The 22,512-nt window shown below is 47.5% G+C and overlaps 1 protein-coding gene across 5 annotated transcripts in view; it reads left to right on the plus strand.

Moving 5' to 3' along the window:
* Positions 1-781: 781 nt before the first annotated feature.
* The window catches only part of ERGIC3 (ERGIC and golgi 3), a 59,637-nt gene continuing 37,906 nt past the window's right edge, over positions 782-22,512 (plus strand). For 3 of the 5 annotated variants that reach the window (XM_005294049.4, XM_005294051.4, XM_065566592.1), the window contains exons 1-7: positions 793-952; positions 12,146-12,216; positions 13,942-14,029; positions 15,580-15,699; positions 18,370-18,463; positions 19,881-20,046; positions 21,305-21,362. In XM_005294049.4, the coding sequence (XP_005294106.1) occupies positions 865-952; positions 12,146-12,216; positions 13,942-14,029; positions 15,580-15,699; positions 18,370-18,463; positions 19,881-20,046; positions 21,305-21,362 (685 nt within the window). In that variant the 5' untranslated portion in view covers positions 793-864. Of the gene's footprint in view, positions 953-10,146; positions 10,227-12,145; positions 12,217-13,941; positions 14,030-15,579; positions 15,700-18,369; positions 18,464-19,880; positions 20,047-21,304; positions 21,363-22,512 lie in introns of all 5 variants that reach the window. The other 2 variants (XM_042854932.2, XM_005294050.4) reach the window with 2 other exon arrangements.

Consider the following 22,512-nt stretch of genomic DNA (forward strand, 5'->3'; position numbering starts at 1 on the left):
AAAATATACATTAAATGGATTCAGAAATGGCTGACCGGTCTCAAAAAGTAGCTGTTGATAGGGGGGTCAACATTGAATGTGGGTGTTTCTAGCGGGCTTCTGCAGGGAGCAGCAGTAGCCCAATGCTATTTCAACATTTTAACCAATGAACAGGAAGTAAGGAGGCTTGCCAGGGGATGGAGACTTAAGCCCTGAGGTAAGTGGGGAAGTGGGATACTAGGAGGAAACACAAGGAGGAGGGTAAACAGGGGAGGCCTCCTGATTCATAATGAGAAAGTAGGGCAATTGGCTAGTTATCTTGGGTGCCAGTACCCCCAATGTCACTCTGACAACCCAATATCAGCCTATGACACACCACCACCATCACGCCACAACTTCCCCAATCTCACCCCAACACCTCCATATTCCATTGTCACCCCATGACACCCCACTAAGTGTCACCAAACACCCAAAGTCACCCCATGACACCCCACTAAGTGTCACCAAACACCCAATGTCACCCCAACACCTCCACATCCCACTGTCACCCCATGACACCCCACTGAGTGTCACCAAACACCCAATGTCACCCCAACACCTCCACATCCCACTGTCACCCCATGACACCCCACTGAGTGTCACCAAACACCCAATCTCACCCCCAATGACCCTCCAACGTCACCCCACCCGATACCAGCATTCTCAGCCCGCAACACCCCCAATGTCCCCACGCCCAGACGCGAGGCTCCGGCTCGCCACGTCACTAACCCCCGCCCCCAGCACAGGGCGGGCTCCCAGGGTGCCCTGCGGCGGGGGGGAGGGGCACACAGCGGAGTGCTCCGCCCAGCAGGCGGGGGCTGGCGCCGGAAGTGGGTCGCTGCGGCTATGGACTCGCTGTGGAGGCTGAAGCAGTTCGATGCGTTTCCCAAGACGCTGGAGGATTTTCGAGTCAAGACCTGCGGGGGCGCGCTCGGTGAGGGGAGGGGCTGGGCCGGGGGGGCGGCGGGTGGAGCTGCCAGGTCCCCATTGCTGAGCCCGTCCCCTGCTGGGGTGCCCATCAGCAGCCTGCCGGTCGCGGCGGGCCCCGGCCGGGCTCAGGCCGCGCCTCCCCAGTGGGCCGGGGGCAGACAGGCCCCTCCGCCGCCTGCCCCGGAGCCCGGGCTGCGGCCGTCACGTTGGCATGCAGCGTGCGGGGCAAGCGAGTTCCCGGGGCGTGGGGCTCCCGGGCCTAGGGTGACCAGATGTCCCGATTTTATAGGGACAGTCCCGATTTTTGGGTCTTTTTCTTATATAGGCTCCTATTACCCCCCACCCCCCGTCCCGATTTTTCACATTTGCTGTCTGGTCACCCTACCCGGGCCAGCGCCGAGACCATCGCTCTCTTGCCCCGCAGCCACAAGCTGGTGCCTGCCCTCGGCCGCAGGGAGTGAGACCTTCCCGCGCTCCCCCCGCCTCTGCATTGATCTGCCTCCTTTCACGTGCAACCGGGCACCTCAGCACCGAGCCAGGGGGCTTGCTACACAACCCACCTAATTCTCCCCTTCCCTTCACCAGCCCCCAGCCTGAAACTCCCTCAAATACAGAATGTGATGGGAGAGAAAATACCTCCTCGCTTTGAAGGGTGAACAACCCCAGCCTGTTCCTCTCCTGCTAAGGCTAAAGACTAGGTCGTTTCAAGTCCAGCTACATCCTTATCTCTTCCTCCCTGAGAGTCTTTCACCTTCGTAGTCACTAAGGTGAACCACTCCACGCGCAGGGGAAAGGTTGGCACCTAACCCACTCCAGCCCTTGGCCATCAAAGCTGGAATAAAGGGCATGTGCTTGTGTAAAAAGAAGAGAAGAGCCACCTCCCTGCCTGCATGGTAAGAACCATCAGTACCACTCCAAACAAACTGTCCAAGCACACTCCTCAGTCCTAGAGCAGTACCTAGCCCTCAACCCAGAAACAACAATCCCAGCCTCCCCATCCATGTCATCACTTACAAAGCAGAACATCCAGCCCTCATATAGGGCAGATAGTGTCTGATCATCCCAAAGCCATACTGATGTTTCTAGCTGGAATTTGTGGGCCAGAGGTGGTGACAAATGGGCTAGGAGTGGCATATATTCCCTCACTCTGTTGTGCACACACATCTTCCTTCTGATTGTCTCCCTGCTTCCTTTTCCCATTGTCCTCTATTCCTCTTCTCTCTGTTCCTTCTTCCACCCCTGCTTTGAGGAGTAACCTGACCAGTGCCAGCACAGCCAGCAACAGCAGTGAGGGATGGGTAGGGTAGAGGCAGTTCAGTCTCCACTCAGGCCCCAGAACCTGGCCTGGATCCTCGTTTTGCAATGACAGAGAAGAGGCTGCATCCTCTTTTAACTCTGAAGGTGGTCAGTGGGCATGATGTTTGGGCTTGTCTACACTGGCAATTTACTGCGCTGCAACTTTCTCGTTCAGGGGTGTGAAAAAACACCCCCCCTGAGCGTAGCAAGTTTTAGCGCAGTAAAGTGCCAGTGTAGACAGGGTACCAGCGCTGAGAGCCACACCTATCATGGAGGTGTGTTTCTTAGAGCGCTGAGAGAGCTCTGTCCCAGTGCTGCGCCGAGCATTGCCAGTGTAGACTAGCCCTTTGACTCCTCACCTCAGATTTAAAATTTCAAATAAGGGATGTGTCTCCCTTCTGTCTGTGTCATCCTTCCAGGCAAGGTTCCGTAAGCTCTTGTTCTTTTGTTAGTTGTGTTGTTTTGGGAGTTTTAGGTATAGTGAGGTGCTAGGAGTCCCACAGGCACCCTTAAACATGGTATGTATTTGACCTAAGTAAGTCATAAGAGACTGTGTTTTGCTATAAGAAAGACCTGTCTGTTTGTTGCTGTATAGGAGAGCCAAGTATTCATATGTAAGATTTGTAGTGCAGAATTGTGGCGCAAAGTAGTGATCCAGCCAATCAAGTAGCCTGTTTCTGACAGTGGCCAATACAAATTAGTTCAGAGAAAAGAACAAGAAACCTCCCAATGGGCCATTATGGAATAAACAGCATATAGGGAAGTTACTCCCTAGTTCTGTCAGTTGTTCGCTGGTGCCCTAAAGCAGGAGGGTTTGCTTATGCAAATATATATGTTTAAATAATAGAGCCAAAACCACCCCATTAAAAGAATATTAAAGTGGCAAAGTCAAGCTCTCCAAAATTAGGAAATATCAGAATTAAGGTTACCATCGAACCTTAATCCTCCTCCCTCTGCTAATGGTGTGTGTTATGATACAGTCTTTAATTACGTGATCCCATACTATTTTTTCCACAGGACCCTTGCCTCATTCAGGGAATAGATAGTGTCATGGAGCCACAAGATCAGTGCTACACCCCCAGCTTTGGAACAGTCTCTTGGAGGAGCCCTTTGATGTGCCAGACCCCCAGGGGTCTCACTCTTCCCTCAGGGTAGGCCACCCAGTCTCACTGCCTCCTAAGATTGAACCTCTGGGGCTGCAGTACTCCTGCTTCATACTGTGAGCTCTGTTCAGTGAGTCCAACTGAGACAGATTCCTGGGAGAGACTTGTCCACTCTGCAGGGATTAACGCACCTCACAAAGTATTTACAGGGACACTCAAACAGGGGTTTCAAACCAGTTGGGTTTATTAGTCCCCTGGCACACAGCATGGGAAGTCCTTAGGTTAGCATAGAGAAGTGAAGCTTTCCAGTGGTAAATGACCCTGGCACTAAATGGTGAGACCTGTTGCCACCTAAGGAGGGTGGGCCAGTCTGTACTCTACTCTGGTTCCACAATCCACTGGCGATATTAGGTGGCAGCCCCTCCATGGAGCTACGAGCACGAGTTTGTACCTGACACAGTTCATGAATTCTCTCTACACCTGTCCCTTCTGGGGTGAAAGGGAGAAACTGGCACACATCTGTGTAGTGTACGTCAGGTTGCAGTCCCTCTTCTGGCTCTCCCAGAATCTCTTATTGAGGTTCTAGATGCACTTTTCCACATACTTCCTAATTCTTGCACACCCCATCCATGATCCTATAAAGTTGCAGGACCTCCTTGTCAACCTCTTCCTGGCACTGGGCAAGATGGCCATCCATCATTCCAGGAGAGGAAAGCTGCATGGGGGTACTCTGTGACTGGGGGGCCTGTTGTCCCTTGTCTGATCATGTCTCGAGGTAGAGTTCCTCCAGGCAGTATCCACAGACTCTTTAGATGTCTTTGAGGAGTGGTGGGCTCTGACCAGGGTTCTCTGCTCGGTGTCCCCTTCTGGTTCCCTGATTATTAACCTTTGACCTTGCTCCTGTTTCTGTTTTCTCCTTTGTTGTCCCATGTACTCACTTGTGGCTTGGGCTTAGTGGTTCCTCCCCCTTAGTTGAGGAGGCAGACCTTTAGTTTTGTGTGGGCCTAGATCCACCTGTCCCGATATCCGCAAATAGAACGTGCCTTCCAACTATCGCAACAGTTGAAGCAGGAGTCCTATAGACAACAGCCTCCTTTGCTACACAAACCTGATTCATCCCCAGAGCACCATCTCTCAGTTCTAGGATTAACTGCATCTCTGCCCCCTCTGTGGTCTCCTCAAGGGGCACCCCTTGAGGTCTCAGGCCTCCAGTCCTACCTTTCTCTGGGCAGGGACTTGCATCCCCGTCCCTTCAGATCAAGGATTGCAATTCTCCTTCAATTTGCTGTGATTATCACAGCAGATCTGCCCTTTGTCCAGCACCCCTCTGCCAGGGACTATGCCAGAATTGTCAGTGACCAGACAGTTTCCATAAACCACAATACAATTATTTAGGACAAAATCATTACAGAAAAAACATAATAAGGCAATAAACAGTCTCCTTTGCATGCTAGTTTACTGACCCATCTTCTGACACAGAGACACTGGCAGGTTCCAGTCCTTCACACCCTTCCAACAAGGTTTTGTCGTCTTGGTTATAGTTTCATGTCAATTCTTGGATCAGAGGTACCTCAGCCAGTTCAGGCCGATCCTTTATGCCACAATCTCTTTCTTTGTCTTCTGGATCGCGGCTGAACTGGTCTGTGTACCTTTCGAAGGGTAGTACTTCTATGGAGTTGTTTACCTGCCCCAGGATTTGCAGTAATTACCCTCATTGATTTCAGATGTTGGGGTAAATTCAGTAACCCTCTGCCATGGGCTGGAATAATGTCTGTAACTCACAAAGTTATATCACATGTATAGATAATTAAATTCACAGCTGACTGCAAGGAATTACAAAGGGATCTCACAAAACTGGGTGACTGGGCAACAAAATGGCAAATGAAATTCAGTGTTGATAAATGCAAAGTAATGCACATTGGAAAACATAACCCCAACTGTACATACAAAATAATGGGGTCTAAATTAGCTGTTAGCACTCAAGAAAGAGATCTTGGAGTCATTGTGGATAGTTCTCTGAAAACATCTGCTCAGTGTGCACTGACAATCAAAAAAGCTAACAATGTTAGGAACCATTAGGGAAGGGACATATCATAATGGCACTATATAAACCCATGGTATGCCCACATCTTGAATACTATGTGCAGTTCTGGTCACCTCATCTCAAAAAAGATATATTTGAATTTTAAAAAGTACAGAGAAGGGCAACAAAATGATTAGGGATATGGAACAGCTTCCATATGAGGAGAGATTGAAAAGAGTGGGACTGTTTATGTTAGAAAAGAGATGATTAAGGGGGGGTATGATAGCTGTCTATAAAATCATGAATGGTGTGGAGAAAGTGAAGAAGAAAGTGTTATTTGCCCCCTTCGCATAACACAAGAATTGGGGTCATCCAATGCAATTAATAGGCAGCAGGTTTAAAACAAACATAAAGGAAGTACTTCTTCACACACCACACAGTCAACCTGTGGAACTCGTTGCCAGGAGATGCTGTGAAGGCCAAAAGCATAACTGGGTTCAGAAAGAACTAGATAAATTCATGGAGGATAGGTCCATCAATGGCTATTAGGGGACTGATTATGGACGCAGTCCCATGCTGTGAGTATCCCTAAACCTCTGACTGCCAGAAGCTGGGACTGGATGACACTGAATAATTGTCCTGTTCTTTCACTCTGAAGTATCTGGCCTTGGTCACTGTTGGAAGACAGGATACTGGGCTAGATGGACCATTAGTCAGATCCTGTATGGCCATTCACATAGGATTTCCATTATTCCAAAATCTTGCATCTGTCACACAAACCATTTTGTGCAATGAATGAGGCAGGGTTTCTGTGGAAAAAATAGTATGTGCTCATGTAACTAAAGACTGCATCATAATGCAGACACACTGGTGACAGGGTGAATTAAGGTTGCAAGGAAAACTTTAACCTGTGTATGTCCCTGTGTGCTTGACTTTGAAACTTCAATGTTCTTTTAAAGTCATTTCTTTTTGTTACAATTTCCTATTTAAAAAACAAAACAAAAACACTGAAATCAGACATTCCATCGTGTGGAACCATACTGACCCCCAACCTGTGTTGTCAGAAGGATTATGATCTTTAGATCCACAACACAGATCTTCACCACTTCAGTTAATGGAGTAACTGGTAGCAACGATAGGCTTTGTTATCCTCTGTAAGTGGTTCTGGACCAGGGGTCCAAGGCCCCCTGCGGGGCTGCCAAGCAGGGCCAATTTTAGATTTGCTGGGGCCCATGGCAGAAAGCTGAAGCCCTGCTGTGTGGGGCTGAAGCCCTGGGGCTCTGAGCCCTGCCACCTGGCACTGAAGTCAAAGCCTGAGCAACTCAGCTTTTCAGGGACCCCTGTGATGTGGGGCCCCAGGCAATTGCCCTGCTTGCTACCTCCCTCCTGCTGACCCTGGATTTTGTATGTTGTGGCACCGTTGGTCCGTGGAGTTTTTATAGTATATTGGACAGGGCCTCAGAAAGAAAAAGATTGAGAACCCCTGCTCTATGGGGACCAGCACTAGACAGTGATGAGATATGCACTTTACCAATCGGTTTCATAGCTATTTGCTGACAGGAGCGGAATATAGGGACTCTCAGAATCATAGAAATGTAGGATGGAAGGGACCTCATTGGGTCATCTAATCCAATGTTACTCAAACTTTTTGATACCAGGGACTGGCTTGCTGCCTTCATAAACCGTGTCAGGTAAGTCTCAGGGATTTGCAAGGAGGCTGCCATAGTCCAGCACCCATCCGTGGACTGGTTGTTGAGAAACATGGATTTCTAGTCTAGTCCCCTGCGCTGAGGCAGGATTTGGGGTATATCTGCACTTAAAACGCTACAGCGGCAAAGTAGCAGAACTGCAGCTGTGCCACGGTAGCACTTCCATCTAAACACTCACTGTAGCGACATCTGGAGTGAATCCACTTCCCAAAGAGGCAGTAACTAGGTTGATAGAAGAATTCTTCCAATTGCTATCTACACCAGGGGTTAGGTTGGCATAGCTATGTCTCCCTGAGATGTGGATTTTTCATACCTCAGAGATAGAGGTATTCTGATGTAAGTTTTCAGTCTAGACACCTCTGTGGTATCGACCCTTCCTGACAGTTTGTCTAACCTGTTTTTAAAATCTCCAATGATGGAGGTTCAGCAGCCTCCCTAAGTAATTTGTTCCAGTGCTTAACTATCCCTTACAGTTAGGAAGTTTCTTCTATGTCTAACCTAAATCTCCCTCGCTGCAATTTAATTTCATTACTTTTTGTCCTGTTCTCAGTGGATAAGGAGAATAATAACAATCTTTTACATACATCTAGACTGTTATCATGTCCCCCCTCAGTCTTCTCTAGACTAAATAAACCCAATATTTTCAATCTTTCCTCGTAGGTCATGTTTTCTAGATCTTTAATCATTTTTGTTGCTCTTCTCTGGACTTTCTCCAATTCGTCCACATCTTTCCCGAAATTTGGTGCCCACAGTCGAACACAATACTCCAGTGGAGGCCTTATCAGTGCTGAGTAGAGTGGAAGAATTACTCCTTGTGTCTTGTTTACTACACTCCTGCTAATACATCTGTCATGGGGTGCACCACTCACTGCTGGTCTGGCACCTCCTGGTCACTCTGGACATTAGCTCATTCAGTAGACCCCTATTTAGCGGTTTGCACGCCATTGCTCCAGTGCTATGCAGCCTGCAGCCCCTTTCTCCATCTCAGCAATTGCAGCTTCCTCTCCCTTCCTCAATCCTCTGGCTAGGTCACTCAAAGTTCTCCCTTCCGTGATATAGTTCCTCAGCAGTCCTAGGCAGTCTTCCCATTCACTGCCTCGGTGCCACTCCCCCAGTGGCTGGTAGGGGAACCTGGGCCCGCCCTCTGCTCTGGGTTCCAGCCCAGGGAACCTCAGCTCAGCAGTCCGGGCTGTCCTCCTCTACCCTCACTGCTCTTTGCTTGGGCTGCTTTCTACCACTGGTTCCCTGTCTCTTTCTTGGTCTATCAGTTCCCACAGCCTCCTCTCTCTTCCAAGGGAGCCACTGCAGCCAGCAGCCAACATCCCTATAGTCTCCAAACATTCCTCCCCTTCTCTTGGGAGTGTCTGCCCTTTCCCAGCAGCCTTGATGCTTCCAATTTTCTGTCTTTCTATGTCCTGCTCAGCTCATTCCTCCCCAGCTGGTCCCTCACTCACTCAGGGGATTACTTGCCTGCCTGATTCCCCTCAGCTGTGGCCTGTTGGGTTAATTAGCCTCCTTGGCCCTCATTAACCCTAGCGGCGAGTCGGGGTGGGGTGGGACACCTCATCACAACATCCCAGAATTATGTTTGCTTTTTTGACAGCAGTGTTACATTGTTCCCTCACATTTAGGTTGTGTCCACTATAACTCCAAATCCCTTTTTGCAGTTACTCTTGGTAACTTTGCTAGTTGTCTGGTCACATGTTATTTTTTGTGTGAAGACTGAATCAAAGTAGGCACTGAGCAGCTACACCTTCTTCTCATCTTTCTTTTTTGCAGTCATTTTCCATTTTCATAGAATCATAGGGTTAGAAGGGACCTCAAGGGTCATGTAGTCTAACTCCTTGCCAAGATGCAGGATTTGCTGTGTTTAAAGCATCCAAGACAGATGGCTATCCAGCCTCCTTTTGAAAGCCTCCATGCTATGCCTCTGTTAATGCATCCCAAAATCGCATTTGCTTTTTTTTTTTGCAACAGTTGCATTGTTGACTCATGTTGAGGTTGTGATCCACAACTCCCAGATCTTTCTTAGCAGTGCTGCTGCCAAGCCAGTTATCCCCCATTCTGTATTTGTGCATTTGGTTGTTCTTCTCTAAGTGTAGCACCTTACATTTGTCTTTTCTGAATTTCATCTTGTTGTGTATAGCCCAGTTCTCCAATTTATCATGATCCCTTTGAATTTTAGCGCTGTCCTTCCAAGTGTTTGCAACCCCACCTAGCTTTGTGTCATCTGCAGATTTTGTCAGAATGCTCTCTATTCTTACATCCAGGTCATTAATAAAGTTGTTAAATAACACCAGACTCAGAACAAATGCCTGTGGAACCTCACTTGAGACCTCTTTCCAATCTGACATCTTTCCTTTAATAGTCACTTTTTGTTTGCGATTATTTAACCAATTATATATCCACTTAATGGTAGTTCTCCCGAGCTTGGAGTTCTCCAGCTTACTTATGAGAATATTATGTGGGACTGTGTCAAAAGTATTACTGAAGTCCAGGTATATTATGTCCACTGCATTCCCCCATCCATCAAACCAGTTGCCATGTCAAAGAAGGAAATCAAGCTAATTTAGCATGATTTGTTCTTAGTAAATCCATGCTGGCTGCTAGTGCTTACCCCTTCATCCTCCAGGTATTTGGAAATTGAATGTTTTATACGTTTCTCTAATAGCTTCCCAGGTAACAAGGTTAGGCTGACTGGTCTATAGTTCCTTGGCTCCTCCTTTTTCCCCTTTCTAAAGATGAGCACTATGTTAGCTCTTTTCCAGTCTTCCAGGACCTCTCCTGTCATCAGTGAGGTTGAATATATTATTGCCAGGTGGCTCTGAGATTTCTTCAGCTAATTCCTTCAGCATGCTGAGTTGAATAGCATCAGGCCCTGCTGACTTGAATTCATTGTAATTAAAAGATCTCTGATGTGTTCTTTATTTGTCCTGATCTGCATGCCTTCCCCTTTATTGTCTATGGTAACTTTGCTAGTTGTCAGGTCACATGTTATTTTGTGTGTGAAGACTGAAGCAAAGTAGGCATTGAGCAGTTCCACCTTCTTCTCATCTTCTGTTACCAGGCACCCGTGATTGGGTTCAGGTGCAGGTGGAAGAGCCAGGAGCAGTGTTGGCATTGACGATGCAACCTTTCCAAATCATGGTGATTGTATTCTTTCTCCCTCTCAAGCTTGCCTGTTTGCTGCCCGCTTTTCACTAGCTGGGTTCAGTTCCAGATTCTGGAGGGGAATGTGCTTTGCTGGTTATAGACTCCTCTACCCCTGTGTGCCCAGCCTGTCCTCATCCCCCTCTCCTTCTGACCTCCTCCCATTTGGTACTTATCCATCCCCCCATCTTCCTGCTCCTGCCCCCTTTCTGCTCTGCTCCTATCCAGTCCCCACAGAGGTTTCTGCCCCCCCCCATACAGCTGCTGTCCAACCACACACACACACACACACACACACACACACACACACAAACAAACAAACAAACAAACACACATCCAAGTCCTGCACTATCTATTCTCCCATATCCCTGCCCTTCTCTCACCCTGCTTTTACTCTGCTCCCTATCCCTCCAATTCCTCAACATTCAAGGAGGCAGCTTCCTCCTTCTTTAGGCTGACTGGGCTCCAGGTGGGAGAGCATCAATGTGAGAGCACAGAATAGAGTGTGTACTTGCTCTCACTTCTAGTGCCCTCTGCTACTATGACCCCTGGCAGGCAGGAGTAAAAATTGCAGGGAATTCCCACTCCGCCCCTATAGCATGGGACTGGAGCATGCTCAGTGGGAATGGCGCATTCAGTGTGGTCAGCACATCAGAGCTGTGAGGGGATGGAGCATGCTCAGTGCAGATGGAATCTTTGGATAGTTGAGTTGTCAAACTCTAACAAGTCTGTACTGAGCATGCACAAACAGTTTTTTCAGAGGCTTATAGTGTGGCCAAATTTGGCTGAATTTTCTTGGGGATGTCAGAAGGCACCTCTCTGATCCAAGGGAGACCCCAAATTCCAAGTCTCTATTCCAAAGCATAGAGGCTCTACTGTGTCTCAACAAAATGGTTACAAGATTTTTTTAGCTTGGGCAGAATAACATATTTTCCCTAATTTCATTCCAGAAAGGGCTGAACCCTTTTAGCTGAAACTTTCCAAAAACAAATTCAGCCTAAGGCAGACACCAAGCATGGAAATTTTTATCTTGAATGGTTAAAGTTATAAGCAACTGAAAACAGAGTCTTATAATGGGATGTGTCAGTCAGCCTGAAATATAGGCAGTGCTACCAGCTCCACCTATAATATATTTATAATATTTTTAATATATTTTGAAGGCCAAGACCATAAGAGGGTTCAAAAAAGAACTATATACGTTCATGGAGGATATGTCCATCAATGGCTATTAGCCAAGATGGGCAGGGATGGTGTCCCTAGCCTCTGTTTGCCAGAAGCTGGGAATGGGCAACAGGAGATGGATCACTTGATGATTACCTGTTCTGTTCATTCCCTCTGAAGCACCTGGCATTGGCCACTGTCAGAAGACAGGATACTGATGGACCTTTGGTCTGACCCAGTATGACCATTCTTATGTTCTTTTTTAATCGTATCTTCTGTGACTCATTATCCAAATAAAGGTCTAATTCATTCATGCTCTCATTATCCAAATAAAGGTCTAATCGTAGTCAGGTTGGGGCTGCAGCCACACCAGAAAGCATCTCTTCTATATGAAATGTTTCCTTTGGTGGCCAGGAGAGGAGGACTGTGCCCAAATGAATGAAAACAGCTCCTATCTTGGTACTCGGTACTGGTTCACTCTCCTCTTTAATAACTTTGAAATGCATGGATCAAAGATTTGCTTTGTGGTCTAGCCTTCAAGATTTACTGTCTAATTGGCATTTGTGTTGGGCTATCAGCATGTGTTTTTTACAGAGCACATGGGAGGAGGATAGCGATTTTTCATGAGCAGCCTGGTTTCTTCTTACCTGCTGTAATGCCAGCTGCTTTCTTCACTGGAGTCAGGCAGCGGATTAGTGAGTCCCAGGGCTGCTCCACCACAGCCCATGGTAATGCTTGTCATTCTCCATTTGCAGTGACAATAATCAGTGGACTTATCATGCTCCTGCTTTTCTTCTCGGAGCTGCAGTACTACCTCACTAAGGAAGTAAGTAGAGCTTTGTATTGCTGTCTTTTTGGGTTTATGTTTTCCCTGTGCTGTCCTGTTGGAGCCCTGGAAGAAGGTAGGGCCACATATTCAACCAGGGTCCACCGTTTGTCAGCATCTGAGCCAGGCTCCCAAGTTTTGTAAGGCACAGGACCATTCTATAGCTGCACATTGTCTCGCCTTTTCCATGCTGTGACGGGATGTGCATACCCCGCACTAGGCAGGAAAAGGTTAATCCCGCACTAGGCAGGAAAAGGTTAATCCCACACTCTGAGCAGAGGAAGTCCTGCCCCTCAGACCATGCTTCACATGCTCCAACTGCTCTGCTAGTACAAAGGAGAGCAGCCTAGCTCAGTAAGGAGGAAGGATGCTTGGTGGAGGCTCCGGCCCAGGAGCCGTTACAGCCCTTGCCTGCGGGAGCCAGAGATCCCACGACCCAGACCGGAGGCCTGTGGCCTACAGCTGACTGGCTGGAGTCGAAATCCCAGTTGAAAACCTGCGCCAAGGAGCCCAGAGACCCTGATGTTGTATAGACTGCGGCTTCAGGAAGCCCTGTAGGAAGTGACCCAGGGAGGTGGAGTGAGTGGTATCTTCCACCTGTGGAAGGTCAGCATGTTGTGGTTGGATTTCCCCGCTGACCCAGTGATGTACCACTCCTCCACTGTTAGGGCCCTGAGTCAGGACGTGGTGGAGTCGGGTGGGCCTGGATTCCCCTACTCTGGCCGCCACCTCTTTTGGTGATGGCCCCAGGATTTGGCCACTAGGCCATGCTGTCCTGCACTCGATGGCCACTGTACAGACTCTGGCCACTAGGCCACGCTGCCCTGCACTCGAGGGCTGCTGTACTGACTCTGGCCACTAGGCCACACCGCCCTGTGTTCGTGGGCAGCCTTATTGTCTTGGGTCATTAGGCTGCACAGTCCAGGTGGCTCAGAGGACCTGCCTTGTTGCTGTGATGGTGGCTAGAATTTAATATAAATTTCTGCCACACAGAGCCAGCGGTTTGCAGTGCTTTGTCTAGTTCTGTTGTGAACCAGGGAAGGAAGTAGGATCGGTGACTTGCACTAAGACTTTGCTTTACTGTGTTTTGAAGTGGCACTGACCCTGCTGACAGCCCGACTAGTGAGATGAGAGTGAATTGCTATTGCTGCTCCCTTCCTCTTTCCTCCCTGCATATCTCAAAAAAGATGAGCACTGGCCCTGCAGGGAGCCTCTTTCCCCTCCTGGTCACCCTAGGATTGGCTTCCTGTGCCTCCAGTTGGGCTTTTGGTACCTGTCAACTCCACTAAGGCCTGGATCCCCCTCCTGGAGAAGGCAGCAGAAGTCATACTGGGCTGCTGGTTCCTCCAGCTTCTGCTGTGAACGGAGCACTCTCCTATGTCACCAGTAGGAGATAGCCACCAGTTTCCCACTTGCAGACTCTTTAGTGGGGAAGAAATTGCAAAAAGTCAAATATTTTAAATTACTTTTATTTAATTTAAATCCCCAAATTATCACTTTGCTGGCTAGGAGCATCACACATCACAGCCAGGTTTGGAAGTCACTTCAACTGCTCTGTCACAGCATTCTGGAAGGTGCCAGCTTGTGCACCCCATGTGGAGGAGGCTTTGGAAGTATGGTGGCATGGCACCTGGAGAGAGGCTCCTGGGCTGGGGAGAAGGCAAGGGAAAAGGCCTTGCCATGTACTTCCAGGTGGAATGAGACTTCTGTTTTCTTTGTTCCTAGGTTCATCCTGAACTGTATGTTGACAAATCGAGAGGAGACAAATTGAAGATTAATATAGATGTTGTCTTTCCGCATATGCCTTGTGCTTGTAAGTAAGTCTGCTATAGAGTTGGGAAGAAGGGAGCTTTCACTCTCTGCTGGAGGTTGGGCATACTGGCCAGTCAGTGCATGCAGCATTTTGATTTGCTATTCAGCTGCTTGTCTTGTCAGCAGTAAGGAATTACATTTCCCTGTAGTTAGAACAGGGAATTCAGTCAGGACTCCTGGGTTCTGTTCCCAGCATTGTCATTTGACACAGTAGGACTCTGGTCCAGTTGCTTCATTTCTCTGAGTGTTTTTCCTAATTCGTGCAAGGAGGATAAAGCTCTTTATCCACTTCTGTAAAGTACTTTGAGACCTGCATGTGAGGAAGAAGAGCCTGTATGAAAGGAGTATAATACTGACTTGCTCCCACGGGCTTGTCCCAGTTGCCATTAATTTTTGTAATGTGCAGAGCCTATTATGGAAATCATTGTAGAGTAGATCTTGGAACCAGCTACTTTCTTGACTCTTGTGTTTAAATTCTGAACGTGTACATTAATGTCATGTGGAACCAAATCAATTATGTTACCGATGTCATGTGACACATTTTTCACTCTGTAATAACTTCCTCCAAAATGTTTCTATTGGTCTGAATACTTCTTAGCTGAATTGTGAGGTTTGTTGCAACTAAATCCATTCAGCTATTTGTGCTGTTTTTGAGGGGAGAATATTTTTACACTTAAAATTTTTTCAGACCCTTGATCACAGATAGCTCAAGTATAACACTGGAGCCTCACATTTCCTCTGAGGAATAGGGATTTGGTAATTTAACTGCAAAGTGAAAGTGATTAAAAATCCCACCACTCGAGTGTACACTGCAATTTCTATTCTGTTTTTAGTAAGGTGAGCAGTTCTGTGTGCTCTGTCTCAGATCACCCCATTGAAATGTAGTTGCGGAAGATACCATCACCCTAGGGAGGATTCTTCCCCTACTCCAATCTCAGACTTCCTCCCCTACTATGTTTAAGATGGAATGGAGAGTCCAGCAGGTCTGGCAGCTTCTTTCCCCTTCCCCAGGGAAGATATTGACGTGTCCCCAAGTAACACATTAGGGCCCAGCAAAGACTATCTGAAACCCTTTGGTGAAAGGTAATGGGAAAGGGGCCACAGGGGAGAGCGGCTGGGATTGGAATGGTGGGGGAGTTCTCCAAATGAATTCAAGCTTGACCAGCAGGTTGAGGTATCTGCAAAGGGTTGGACAGGTTATTTAGCCTGAGTTTATCTGCCCAGGTGAAAATATGATTTACATGAGCGCTAGCTGAAGAGGATCCCTCTTGGACAGCAGCCCAAAAGCCTTGTTTGCAGGAGAGATTGATGCAGGGATGCAGTTTGGAGTCACCTTGAGGTTCTCAGCCACCACAATGCAGCCTCTTATGCCAGTCCCCTTCCACTCCTTGATTTTCTCCTAATCTGCAGATGAAGTCTTCCTCCTAGGTGCCTGCCTTGGTGATCTTCCCCTTGTTAATAGGCTTGTGGTTTCTCACTGGCTTGCTGCTTCCATACACCATCTCAGACCACAAAGAACCTGCCTTAATTCCCCTTGCTTGCTGGTTTCAGATTTGAGCATTGATGCCATGGATGTGGCAGGAGAGCAGCAGCTAGATGTGGAGCACAATCTCTTTAAGCAACGTTTGGATAAAGATGGCAATCCTGTGACCCCGGAGGCCGAGAGACACGGTAGTACAACGCCCTGCTGCCTTCCTCTGTTGGATGCTCTAATGGCCTGAATGCCACTGGTCTTCCTCTGTTGCCTTCCATAGGGAATCCCTGGGACTGAAGTGGCAGCCGAAGGGTATTTGAACTCTGAGCAGAGAGTTCACAGCAGTGTAATGCTGTTGTCTCAAGTGCACTGGTGTGGGATGTGCAGAGATGGGTACTCTTCAGGGATCTGCCCTGCTCGAGCCTATGACTGAGCCTGGTTTAAGGGTGTCTGTCACCCCATGCCATTTATTTTCTCCTTTTTTTGGTCTTTGGGATTTCATAGGACCTGGTCGTTGCATAGCTGGAATACATTAGAGGCTGCCCTCAGCTCTGGAGCTGACATATCTGCACTGAAGCTGACAGCTACTCAGACTGCCTACACTAGTCTCTTTCCTCTAAAATAAAAAGAACAGGAGTACTTGTGGCACCTTAGAGACTAACAAATTTAGTTAGTTAACAAATTCCTCTAAAATGTATTCCCTTTGCTAACATTAGTACAGGGAGCACCAATGTGGACAAGATACTGGTGGGCTTCGACCATCATGCCCCGACTTTGCTCAGAGCAAGTCTACATGACATAGAATCATAGAATATCAGGGTTGGAAGGGACCTCAGGAGGTCATCTAGTCCAACCCCCACTCAAAGCAGGACCAATCCTCAGACAGATTTTTGCCCCAGATCCCTAAATGGCCCCCTCAAGGATTGAACTCACAACCCTGGGTTTAGCAGGCCAATGGTCAAACCACTGGGCTATCCCTCCATGGTGGCGTTCTGACTATACTGGAGTTCACACTTTTGATACTGTCAGTGGAGCTGCACTGAAGTTAGCAGTGGTGGGGAATCTTAGGGATCAAAAGGCTAATGTGGGTGTGGGCCCAGTGCTTTAAGGTAAATGCAGCGGAGGAGGTGTGATGTCTGCATTTCTTGACCAGAAGGGCACAAAGCTCATCCATGTTCATGATCCACACTGACTGTCACACTCATGAGGTAACAAGTTATACCAGCCAACCTACTGGATGATCACCAGTCTGCTGCATTGGATCCAACTTCTGGATCCCACATGCTTCCAAGGCAACTGGATCTGAGCAATGTCCACATAGTGTTTCTAGTTCTGGTCTCCCGGGCATTCCCATGGTACAGACTTCCTGTCTTGTGCCCCTCTTTGGGATGACAGGACTCTGCAGTCCAACTGCCTTTGGCCCCGAGACTTGTGCCAAACCTCACTCCCCAGCAGCTTGTGTATACCAGAACTCCAACTCAGTGTGGACCTCTTTAGTTTAGTTTATTGTTTAATTCTTCAGGGGCAATTAAAGTAAGGGATGTGTAAGAACTTCTTATCCACATCTAGAGTTTACTATTACAAAGCACAAGAGAGTTATAGATTTAGGCAAAACAACAAATACCTGAACATAATCCCCATCCATCCCCTGTGAGACTTATCACATGTCTCCAGTTTGGGTCTGTGGTCTGTCCATGTTCAGGGTAGGTGGGAGAATCCTGTCTCTCCCCTGCAGCAAATTCCTTAACCTCCTGCACACAGAGCCCCTTCTGCTTACAAGCCAGTCTTGGTCGTGAGTAAGGCTGCAAGTCTTTCACAGAGGTCATGGATTCCGTGACTTTATGGGACCTCCATGACTACTGCAGCTCTGCAGCCGGTGTGACTGACCCCAGGGCTACCCGAGCAGCTGGGGTGGCCCTGGGGCCAGCTGCACTGGCCACTGCTTGAGCAGCCCCAGACAGCTTGTCCTGGCGCTGCCCGGAGCAGTGGTCCGGGAGCAGCAGCGGCGGGGCCCCCAGGCCCCCCCCACACCCCAGCAGCAGCAACCGGCAGAGGACCCTCCCTCCGCCCCAGCCCCAGAGCAGCAGCGTCTGGTGGAGCACCCCATCTCCCCAAGCACCTAAGATTTAGTTTGGGGTATTTTTAGTAGAAGTTATGGACAGATCACTGGCTGTGACTTTTTGTTTATTGCCCTTGACCTGTCCATGACATTTACTAAAAATACCTGAGACTAAACAGTAGCCTTAGTTATGAGCCCCAGTATACAGCTCCAAGCCCCAGCCATGCTGAGTTCACGAGCCCAACAGTCTGGTTGCATAGAGGATGGTAATGTGATTAAGAATCATTAGCAAGCCAAGTATCAGAGGGGTAGCTGTGTTAATCTGGATCTGTAAAAAGCAACAGTGTGTCCTGTGACACCTTATGGACTAACAGACGTATTGGAGCATAAGCTTTCGTGGGTGAATACCCGCTTCGTCTGATGACATGCGTCTGACGAAGTGGATATTCACCCACAAAAGCTTATGCTCCAATACGTCTGTTAGTCTATAAGGTGCCACAGGTCTCTTTGTCGCCTATTAGCAAGCCAGTCATTCATGGGAATTGGTTGGATGACTCTTCCTGTGTTCGCTGTCCCTGAGGTGGGAAACACCCCCTCCAGCTTGTTATACATCTTAACAAACTACATAAATGCCAGCACAACTGGCTCTACACTGGACACAAAATGGAGTCAGATTAAAAAAGGGAAGTTCTAATCCATAGTGCAGAGTGGGATCATGAGTGATACAAACCACAGTTAAATTCATAAGATGACACAGAGACATATTCATAAAACTGTCACACTATTTGGAAGTCTTATTTTGTTTCAGAGCTGGGCAAAGAGGAGGAGAAAGTGTTTGATCCAGATTCCTTAGATGCTGATCGCTGTGAGAGCTGTTATGGAGCAGAGTCGGAGGACATCCGGTAAATGAAGGATTTCCTGATCTCCTTACTTAGGGAGGGGGGTTGTACGCTGATCCTGATCTGACAGGAATGGGGTGTATGCACATTCCTAACCTCCAAAATTGGAGGAGAGGGGTGGAATGACACATCCTTGGTGTTCTGACCTGCGTGGGGGAAGTGGGGTTTGAGTGTGTGTTTCTCTAATATCCTGATCTGGACAGAGGTCAGGTGGGTGAGCCCACACTTGCATAACCTCCTGGTTTGTGACAGACCCCACGTACTTCTCTATTCTCCTGATGGGAGGGTGGGGGAAAGTGTGTGTGTGTGCGTGTGAGTGCACGATTTTCTGGTCTCCTGATCTCAGAGAGTGAAGTGGGGGACCTGTTCCATAACTTCTCAGCAGCATTTGCCCCAGATGTTGAATGAATCCATATTGTGTGTGAGTTCTCCTTCAAGAATTCCCATATGGATCTACAGTTTTGGGCTAAGCACTTCTGGGCATGTGAGCTTGGATCAGACTGGAAAGAAGTGTCCCTTGGGGCCTCTCCCCTTGGGTGGGATTCTCGGGGTATAAAAGGAAGAGGGTCCCCCACTAGCTGTGAGCACACTCAGGGCTAGTTCATCATGTTTGCTTGCACTCTGTGTGTGGGGCAAACTGGTGCTACATTGCTCTCCCCATCTCCTTGCATGCTCCTGCAAGAACAGATCAGAATCTGGCCCACAAGGTCTTGGATTCTTTCTCCTCCCCTGTTTTTTCTTTTCTGGGCTTAGAATAATCCATCGGGTTGCAGCTCCTGCCTGGAGATGCTCTCTCTTGGGGCATGGGGGATTCAGCCCTCCAGCCTCCCCTTTTCAGGTAACAAAAATGTCAAAAGAATAAAGAAACCACAGTCCTCTGTCCAGAGTCCACCCTGGTCTCCCCTTTGATGCAGGGGAGTGAAGGGGGTTTCCTCCCCACACCTTTGGAAGCCTTGGCCTGAGACCTGTAGACTAGTGGGGGTGCACCGCAGGAGTGAATTGTTTATTCATGGAGGGGAGACTCCAAGCCAGTAAGGTGAGAGGTGCATTAACAGACCTGCTTATGGGACTTCTCTGGCTGGTTAAAAAGTGATATCACCATGTTCTAAAGGGAGTCAGGTCCTTGGGAAGATCATCAGAGCTCTATTGTGAATGCAGAGGTCCTCTGATGGCTGTCAGCTTCAGGAAGGTAGTGACTCAAGGCTGCTCAGCTAGGTGGATGCACAGCTTCAGTTCTGGGAATTTAATCTTCCCTTGACCCAGAGACCATCTGCTGAGAGAGACTAGTAGCCCCCAGTATGAAGGAGAATTCGCTTCTGTGTCCTCTGCAGAGAGATTGTTCCACATTTTGTGGTCTCTGCTCTTGATTTATGTTTGTCCTCCATTCAGGGTGAGTGAGAAGGTGCCTGTGCTTTTGCAGGTGCTGTAATTCCTGTGATGATGTGAGAGAAGCATACAGGCGGCGTGGCTGGGCCTTCAAGAACCCTGACACTATAGAACAATGTAAGAGAGAAGGGTTCAGCCAGAAAATGCAGGAGCAGAAGAATGAGGGCTGCCAAGTGTATGGATTCTTAGAGGTCAACAAGGTGAGAGAGAGCTTCCCTTGAACGCTAAGCTGTGCCAGGCACCTGAAATCCCACCACTGTCAGTGACCAGGAAAGGGCAGTGGTTGGGAATTCCCATCCTTCCCCCACTTTGCACAATGTCTCCACAGTTCTATGGTGCTGGGACTTAGGTATGGTTAGGTGCTAAGTGCAGCATAAGAGCCTAAATAAAACAGCAGTTAGTTTTGCAAATCGGAAAAAGAAAAGCAATAAAAAGGAATGGCCGTGTGTGTTTTGTTGGCTGGACCTTTCAGAACGTGTGGGGACAGAGAGGCTGGTGGATTTTTAACCCATGGCCACCAGCTCTATATGCTGTCTAAACAATTGCTGAAAGGCCCAGTACAGAACACATATGGCAGGGTCTTGCTGGCTCTCATTTTAGCTAGCCTCAGTCTACAAAGGAAAGTTGGGATGTTCAAAGGGCCCTAAGGGAATTAGGTGTCCAATTGCTATCGAAAGTATGTGGAACTGGTGCCTAACTCCCTTAGGCCCCTTTTAAACATCCCAGGCTGAACTTTTAGTTATCTTTATTGTTTGTTCAGTGATTTATTGTCGCATTCAGCATCACTCTGGGAATATATCTTCCCCTTTAGGACCAACAGTGTTACTCCACTTTATTTTCCTTCCTCATCTTCCTTTTCTGTTTTTCTTCCCCCTTCCTAGGGGGTCTCCTCTCATCTTCCCTGCAGCAACTTTCAGTTCTACTCCTCTGGACTTCACTCTTACGCCCTCCCCATTATTGTATCTGCTAAAAACGATCAACAATTAAATAGTTAATGTTGACATTAACATACGGTCTTTAGTGTTGACACCCCAGTGAAATTAAGGTGGATGGTGAAATTCACATCTCTCAGAGACATTGTTTCAGGCTGGCTGCATGTGCATTGGTTATATTTTGTTCCCATTTACAAGATTATATTCACAAGCAGGAAAGATCGAAATATATATATTTTAAATGAGAACTTAGATTCTGCACAATCTGGGTAGGCCCCACACACACATCAGATCTGGTCTGTGAGCCAGGTGTCTGACATCTCTGCTCTACAAATTCCTGAAGAGTACTGATTGTTTTATTTGGAAAAAGGTTCTTTGGGGGAGTAGCTGGTTCACTGTGACTGTGTCAGCAGGTAAGTAACATGGGAGGGGGCAATCCACCTTTGAAAAGGGGGCAGCAAGTGTTAATGCTTCACTTTATTATGTAGAATGGGGCCTTTTAATGAAAGATGACTGTTTCCTACAGGTAGCTGGAAACTTTCACTTTGCACCTGGAAAAAGCTTTCAGCAGTCTCATGTCCATGGTAAAGTATTTTGGTTTTTTTTCCTGTGGCCTCCTGACTTCCTGGCATGTCTGCTTTTCTCTTTGAACATTTCCCTCTGATTTCCATGTCATGAACCATGATGGATAAAGTTGTCTGAAGTAGCACTGCCAGGATGGGGAGGAATTGGCAGAAGTGCCATGGTAGGAGAAGAGAACCATCAGGAGCAAGTGGAGAAATGTTGGGTTGAGGAAGAACTGGGAGGAAGTGGGGCCAAGGAGGAGCCTGTCCCATCTCATTAAGCAACCCTGTTCTGCTATAAACAGCTCTGTCAGCGTGTTGAGTCCAAAAATGTTTCATGGAGAATTTTAGAGCAATTCAAGTGATTTTTATACAGAAGTTAGGCAAGTTAGTATTTCTGGGATAACAGAGTGTTTTAATTTATGCCTTAATATATATTCTCAAGAACCTTTTAAAATAGATGAAAGATTGGAAGTATTTATGTAACTGAATAGTGTGTTGCAGTTCCAGAAACATAAATGTTTGAAACTCCGGGGGTTCAGAGTTACGTTTTGACAAAGATTTTTAACTCTACCCTTATAATTGGCTGCACCATGTAACAACCCATCATGTAACACATACAGACCCATATTTACAGCTTTATAATAAATAGTTACATTAATGAGAAGTGACTTAAATGCCTATTTCAACTCCTCTGTGCACTAGATATATGAGCGTAGACTAGCTAGTCCACTTTCAAGAGTGAGGTACTCCGCCAGTCTGTGGCTCTGTACAGTGGATGAGTTCAGCATAACTATCTGATTGTATGTGATTGGTGAGGTGTTGGACCCACATCAAGAGCATGAATATGATAATAGTGGCTCTAGTCTGTGTAGAGAGGGTGGAAGGGATAGAACGGTCTTGTAGAATGGTGGATAGGGCTGTGTAGTTACTATAGCCTGTATGCAGAGGATAAGTTTCATGAAAATATGCTTTTGACTGTAATAGGAAGGTCGGGGAGGAGTTACACTATTCAGTTCCTCATGATGCTGCATGTATGCACGCACACATCTTTCACTTTTGAGGAATTCCTTCAAATGAAAAATTATTGAAGGAGAAGGGATTTGGTTGCAATAGAATAGAAATACTTTCAACCTGTTTAAAGAGGATTCTTCTTTTTTCTTGGTCCAAA

Source organism: Chrysemys picta, chromosome 13 (assembly GCF_011386835.1).
Source record: "Chrysemys picta bellii isolate R12L10 chromosome 13, ASM1138683v2, whole genome shotgun sequence".
NCBI lineage: Eukaryota > Metazoa > Chordata > Testudines > Emydidae > Chrysemys > Chrysemys picta.